We start from the raw sequence: 6930 nt of genomic DNA on the forward strand, positions 1-6930 counted from the left end.
TGAGCCCTGGGGAGGGTGCAAGCTGACATCCAGGCTCCTTCCAGCCCTGGCCTTCTGACAACAGCCTTCCCCTCACCGCCGGACGGATGCGGAGCATGCAGGATCCCAGAGTCTAATTTTAGCGTGTGCTCCCTGCCTCCCCTGCTAACAGTGAGCAGAACCTGGGAGGGTGGGAACGTCCTACCCCTGCCTGGGCCCTGCTCTAATGGAGGTGCCGACAGGCAGGAGGTCACCCCAAGCCCGAGTCTCTGCTGGTCAGAGGCTTTGCTGGGCTGGGCGGGCTCAGAGCCTGTTCCCGTGCTGACGGGGTAGATCCGGAGGCCAGTTAGTGACACAGCTGGGGTTAGGTTGGGTGGATTTGTAATCCTGGCTCTGGATGACCTCAGACAAGGCCCTCAACTTCCCTCAGCCTCAGTTTCCTCATCTGTGAAACTGGGAAAACCATGGCTCTGATCTCGAATGATGCATGGCAGGCCCTGGCCCTATGACCTGGAGCTGCCATATCCCTCTCTCCACGCCCATCTCAGAGGGCCCCACACTGATTGGTCCCTCCAGAGCGGGCCTGCCTCTGCACTGAGGGTCAGTGGTGAAGAAAACAGCCCGGTCCTGTCCAGGAGCCTGACTCAGGAATGACTAATTACCTCCCGGGATCTCAGCAGCTGGACCTTCCAGGAGGGGGTTTGGGGTGGGGCAGACATGGAACATCAGGCTGGAGCCTCTCATGGGCAGAACGGGACACTGAGGCCCCAGCGGGGGACCCAGCCCTGCCAGGGGCAGCCAGACAGGTAGTGGCAGAAGCAAGCATGACCCTGGCCTCCCCACCATGATTTTCAATGGCACTGAAGTCCTACTCCAGCGCTCCTGCACACAGGGACCAGGCCCTGCAGCAGAAGCCCCAGCCAGCACCCGGGCAGTGAAAGGTTGCCCAGTACCACTCGAGGGTCGGATGATACTTCCCAGCCAGCAGCAACCCCATTTGCAGGTGGTAGATGGGCCCCCACTTTCTAGCACTCCCCAAACACACAAGATGGAAGTCATGCAAAGGATTGGGAGGGAACAAGGGCCTGATGAACCCACAAGCCCCCCTCCACCTTGCGTCTCATTAGCAGGTCAGCTGGCCCTCCTGCCACAGTACCTTCTGAGCAGGTGGGTCAGGGTGCCTCCTTCAAGAAAGCTCCAAAGAGAGATTCCCAGCACCCCAAATTTCTCAGCAGCTGGCCTGAGGCAGGGGCAGGGCCTCATCGCCTTTTGAAGGGTGTCCCCACTGACCTAAGAACCCAGATTCTTACAGAGTGAGAGCAGTAGTGGGGCGAGGTCTTCCTAAGCCCTCCCACCTAGCCTCTCCTCTGTCTTCTCCATCGGCGCCTCCCGTGGTCAGAGACCTCCCCAGAAGTGCTCCCAGACCCTCAGAAGATTGCCACACCTCCCTGCTTGCCTCCTGTCCCCACCCTTACCTGCAGGCATTTGCTGGGATAATTCCTGGAAGGACAGGGCCCCCACACCCCTATCTGTTGCCCTGAACCCACTTCACCAACCCACTAACCCTAAAACGGGCTTAGGGTACAATCAAAAGTAGGTGCTGCTCACACAGAACAGCGGGAAGCGGTGTCTGAGAAGGAGGTCCCATCTGGAGCCAGCAGCCCTGGGGTCCAGCTCAGGCGTGCACATTGCACTGGGCAAGTGCCCGGGACTGCTCCTCCAGTACTGAGAACTGAGTTAGGCAACGGGACAAGCCAAGCACAGGGCCTGGTCTGCAGCGGACTCTCATCAGGTGTTTCCTCAACGTGGGCCTGTCACTCTGAGTCTGGCTGCAACCCCTCAGTACAGAGGTGTGGTGTGGGGGGCAGATCAGGCAACGTGGGTTCCAGGCCTGGCTCCACCACCACATGGCTGGAGGTCCAAGGCAAGTCCTCTGTCTCTAGGCCTCAGTCTCTCCTTCAATAAAATGCAGTGATCAGGCTGAGCTGTCAGGAGTGGAAACCCTGTAAAACTCAGACCTCTTGTGCCAGTGACAGACAGGAGCAGTCAATCACAGCACTGCACCGGCTGAATTCCGCCCAGATGCAGCTCAGAGTCCCCACACAGCCAGGCCACTGAATGGAAGTTGGTGCCAGAGATGGGACCACAATTTCTAGCATCTGAATTTCATCGCGTTATGATTTGGGCACCCAGCCTCAGTTGCCTCTTCTGTAAAGTTGCCACCCCAGCAAGGTTGTGAGGCTCAAATGAGCTAATATTTCAGAATAAGAGGCCAAAGGTCCAGCTCCAGCAGGGACATTTCTGCCACCATCTGGAGACTGGGAGGGAGCTCCTCCCCCAGACCCATGGGCCCCGCCCCTTATAGACCCTCAGGCAACAGGGCTCGGGCCTAGATGACTAGCGAGGTAATCAGAGTTCCAGAAAAGCAATGACTCCGGGGAACAGATGAACTACTCTGATCTGCCCTAATCAGGCCTCAGGGCCTTGGCAGTGGGTGCAGGCTGGTGGAAAGGGCTGGGAGCTCCTCAGGGCAGAGCCTGGCTTTCTTGCTAAGTCCCAGCAGAGCTCCAGGTCCCCAAGTCCACCAGTGTTGGTGGACACATGGAGTCTTCCCTGGCAAAGGCTGTGGCCTTGGAAGTATGACTCCTGGGTCGCAGTACAGCTGCAGGGTGGCCCACACTTCCAGGTGCTGGGGCCTCCCTGCTCCTCCCTCCCCCGCTCCCTGGCACCACCCTAACCAACCCCATCTCCTGCTGGCCCTGCAGCCAACCTGCTGTGCCGGCCTGAGCTGCTCTCACTGAGGTGGATCAGGAGGCCTGGAGGGCTGGACTCCTGTGCACTGGGTGCTTTGGGGCCTCAGGTGCTTTATCAGGAAATGAGGAGACTCCAGCTCAGACATAGTGACTGAATCTCAGCAAATCAGCTCTACTCGCCTCCTGCCCTCACTGGAGACAGCAGCTTACATTGCACAGAGTGCCCTGTTCTTCCCGCCCATGCCATGTGGGTGGTGTCCGATCACCTCCGCTGGCCCCACTCCTGCACCTGGCTGCCCAGCAAGGCCAGTTTCCGGCTGACTCTCAAACTGTCAAATCCAGCACACAGCACCCTTTGCGTGTGCTGTTTCCCTGCCCGACACTCCTTCCTAGCTTGCCTCTGGGTGTTCCTGCTCTTTTCCTGAGTCCCAGCCCAGAGGGCACCTCCTCTGGGAAGGCCCCCTCTCCTCCTTCCCCACGCAGCCAGCCTCAGGCTCCATGCCACTTCTACCCCCACTGTCTTATCATGAGGAGTAAGGGGTGATTCGTGGACAGAGCAGCAGGCAGATGAGTGGGTACCAGCTGGCCACACCCGGAGGAGGGCAGGGCATCTGGCCCATGCCAAGTCTGCTACAAGTAGCTGAGGAATAACTACGGCCGGCAGCCCTTGGGCAACAACGACACAGCGTGCTTATTACAAAATATCTTTTATTGATAAAATAGCTCAGACCTTTAAAAAACACCTACATATCACAATAAGGAGGCCACAGGCAACAATATCAGGGGTGCCCTGGGGCACAGAGACAAGTCAGTAGATGTCACAAGTCAGCCCCTCCCTCAGGGCCACCTTCCTACCCAGCCCTGACCCAGGGCAATGCCCTGGCCTCACACTGAAACTGAGGAACAAACTGAGGGACTCCTTTTGGTCCCCTCCATCCTCTCTAACCCAGAAAACACCCTTAGCCCCCCTCGCCATCTGGCCAGGTCCCCCGGAGTGCCAACAGTCCCTGCCGCTTACCCCACCCCCGGTGAAGATCCCACCGGCTTACTTTTGAAGTCAGGCACTCTCATGGGGGAGCACTGGGAAACATGTTCCAAACTGTTCTGGGCTCAAGCGTCTGGGTGGGGGTTGAGAACCAGGAGGAAGAGGCCCCTGGAGCCCCATCAGTGGGGAGAGCCACATGGCTGGGCAGAGGTGGCCAGCCAACACCCGTCGCACCCATCCGAGGTGGGATCCGTTGTGCATCATCGGGACCCATTTGGGCCTTAGAGCCCTGCCTGGCACTCGGCCGTGAGGCTCCCCCAGGCTTCCAGAGGGCCCTTGCTCACCTGCTCCAGCCCAGAATCCCGCCTGGGGGCTCTGTCACCTGGCACAGGCTCTCATGTCAGCCCATTCCCAGGATGTGGGTATTTTTAGCTATCTTGAGGAAACAATTTGCCTTCTTGATGACAAAAGACTTAACCCTCCCTGGGGTGCCCAAGCCACAGAAAACCCTCTTGGTTTTGCAGGTGAAATGTCAGGTTGTCATGCAGCATAATAACTCAAACCTTTGCAGGCACAAGAACACATTCTCAAAGAAATCCTTTAACTGAAATAGAGGTTCTGTCTGCCACTCCCCACTTCCAGTTTGGGGTAGGAATTCACACCCCCGGCACAGAACTAAAGTCTATAGAAAGACAGGTGGTGGTAAACACAAAGACAGGGAATTTTCATATCACCAAATAATCACATTTTCTGGGTCTCTCGGTTCCCCCATGGAGCTCAAAGCTTTGTGCAACGCCTTTCATCTCCCTGCAGCAAGTAGGCAGCAAGCTACTGTTGCCCTGGATTTTTCAGGGGGTGAATGCTAGTGATCGGGAATGTCCTGTTGAGGCAGAGGCCAGGCCTCCAGAGGGGCGCCGGGTGGGACTCAGATCACAGTTTTGGCCTTCAAAGGAGCTACACATCCAAAAGCAGGGGGAAGGGGAAGAAGGGCCCAGGGATGGAGTCAGCCTACACACCCTCACCTAATGGAAACCATGGGTCCTCAATGTGAATGTACGGCCATCATTGTTTCTGCCTCCTCCTCAGCCTCCTGGGGAGAATGGAAGGCTGGCTTCCTGCTCTTTACTGAGGAAGATGAAAAAGAAACAAAACACCACAAGCAAGTGGCCTGCCAGGGACCACAAGGTCCTCGAGGAAGTGTACAGGGTTCTGGGGTTCCGGAAGGCCAGGCTCTGTCCAAGCCAGGCCTCTGCCACACTCCGGAAGGCCCAGGCCTCCTCCGTCTGCCTGCACTCAGGCAGGGCGTGGAGAAGACGTCCCCCCACAGCCAAGCCAGCAAAGGAAGGCTTAGCACAAACCCCGTGAGCAGCACCCCTGCCCATGTCCCTCCCAGGGTGCTCCCAAGATGAGGTCTGCACTACCTGAGCAGGAACCAAACAGCCCCAGGGAGGTGGCCACATGTAACAGGGTAGGAGGCAGTGTGGCCCTGGCGCTACCTGGCACCAACCCCATGAGGGCAGCAGGCAGGCGGCTCACCAGGCCGTCTGGGTCCACTGGCGGCAAAGGATCCTGCGGAAGGCACGGCGGAAGTCCTGGTTGAAGATGGTGTAGATCACAGGGTTTAGCAAGCTGTTGCAGTAGCCAATCCAGAAGAAGAAATGAAAAAGGCCTTGTGGCACCTTGCAGTGCTTCGGGCAGATGGCACCCAGACTGTAGCTGAAGAAGAAGGGGAACCAGCAGAGCATGAAGGCGCCTATGACCACAGACAGCACAAAGGTGAACCGCTTTTCCCTGGTCAGCTGAGCCCGCCGACGCCGACGCCACCACTTCTCACCTGCAGCGTCCATACCCCTGCCCAGGAGCACCTGGCCACGCAGGGTGGCCAACACCCGGGAGCCCTGTGGCTGCTGCAGGGGTGGGCTGCAAGCTGAGGCAGGGGAGACTGGCAAGGCCTGAGGTCCACACTCCTCCTCTTCCTCCTCCTCCTCCTCTTCAACCTCCTCCTCCGGAGATGCCCCACAAACACCTTCCTTTGGACCCTGGTCTGCATGGGGAAGGGCAGGCCAGCTGGATGGCAAGGCTGGGTTCCCAGGATCTTCAGGGGTCCCTACCTGCTCCTTCTCCCCAGTGGGCTTAGAGAGTCCATTGGCCTCTTCAGAAGCAACCAAATGGGAGGCCAGGGTCGGCAGTTTGGCCGATGTCCCCCCAGGGACCCGGCAGGGCTGCTTAGATTCACCCTCCCCAGGACCCCTCTTGGCCCTGGGACCTCTGTGGTGGCTACGTCTAGCGATCAGGTAGATACGCAGGTAGACGAGGATCATGATGAGGCAGGGGGCAAAGAAGGACCCAAAGCTGGAGGCCAGGATGTACCAGGTCTCTTGGTTGAGCTGGCATTGCGGGCGCCCGCGGGGCCGGGGGCCCCGGTCGCCCTTATAGAGTAGGGGAGGCAGCGAGATGACAGCTGCAATGAGCCACACGGTGAGGATGATGCACTTGATGCGGCGCGGAGTGCGCTTGGTGTTGTACTCCAGAGCGCGGCTTACGGCCCAGTAGCGGTCCAGGCTGATGGCACACAAGTGCACGATGGACGAAGTACAGAAGAGCACGTCGAGAGCCAGGTACACCTCGCACCACGCTTGCCCGAAGTACCAGTAGCCCAGCAGCTCGTTGGCCAGAGAGAAAGGGATGATGAGCGTGGCCACCAGAATGTCCGCGGCAGCCAAGGACACCAGGAACAGGTTCTGCGGGGCGCGCAGTGAGCGGCTCGTCAACACCGCCAGGATGACCAGTGCGTTGCCGAAGATGGTGAAGAGGATGAGGAAGGTGATGACCGCCGCGATGGCCGCGGTGGCCTGCACCGAGTAGGGCTTCTGGTAGTCCATGGCAGAGCTGGCCAGAGGGGGCGTTGCTTGCCCGGCGCAAGCACAGCCGGCAACAGTGTTGGCCCACCCAGCGCGGCTAGAGGAGCGAGGGATTCACCAGGGCCGGGCCAGTGGGGCCCGGAGGCTGGGGGGAAACTGGGGTTGGCACTGCTCTCCTGCGTCCTCTTCCCCGGCGCCCGCGTCCCTGCAGTCCGCCTGGAGAAGTTTTCCAAGTTGTCCCGCTGCCGTCCCCGCCCCACCAAGGGCCGGGGGAAAGTTGCGCTCTCCCACCCGGAGGCTGCTGGACGTGCTCGGGGGCGCAGGGTTCCCACGGGCTGCGGGGTTGTGCGCT

General features: G+C 59.2%; 1 protein-coding gene across 2 annotated transcripts; it reads right to left on the minus strand.

Annotated features, from left to right (window-relative positions):
• Positions 1 to 3460: 3460 nt before the first annotated feature.
• On the minus strand, positions 3461 to 6924 carry ADRA2B (adrenoceptor alpha 2B). 2 transcript variants are annotated; one of them, XM_014534969.1, is made up of 2 exons: positions 5552 to 6924; positions 5262 to 5433 (listed from the first exon to the last, which is right to left on the minus strand). In XM_014534969.1, the coding sequence occupies exons 1-2, from the start codon at positions 6597 to 6599 to the stop codon at positions 5339 to 5341; spliced, it is 1143 nt and encodes a 380-aa protein (XP_014390455.1). In that variant the 5' UTR covers positions 6600 to 6924; the 3' UTR covers positions 5262 to 5338. The 2 variants fall into 2 exon arrangements, with proteins under 2 accessions (XP_005860531.2, XP_014390455.1); XM_005860469.1 differs by having other exon boundaries at positions 3461 to 6924.
• Positions 6925 to 6930: the final 6 nt, after the last annotated feature.

This window comes from Myotis brandtii, unplaced genomic scaffold, assembly GCF_000412655.1.
Source record: "Myotis brandtii unplaced genomic scaffold, ASM41265v1 scaffold1347, whole genome shotgun sequence".
In the NCBI taxonomy this organism is placed as follows: Eukaryota; Metazoa; Chordata; class Mammalia; order Chiroptera; family Vespertilionidae; genus Myotis; species Myotis brandtii.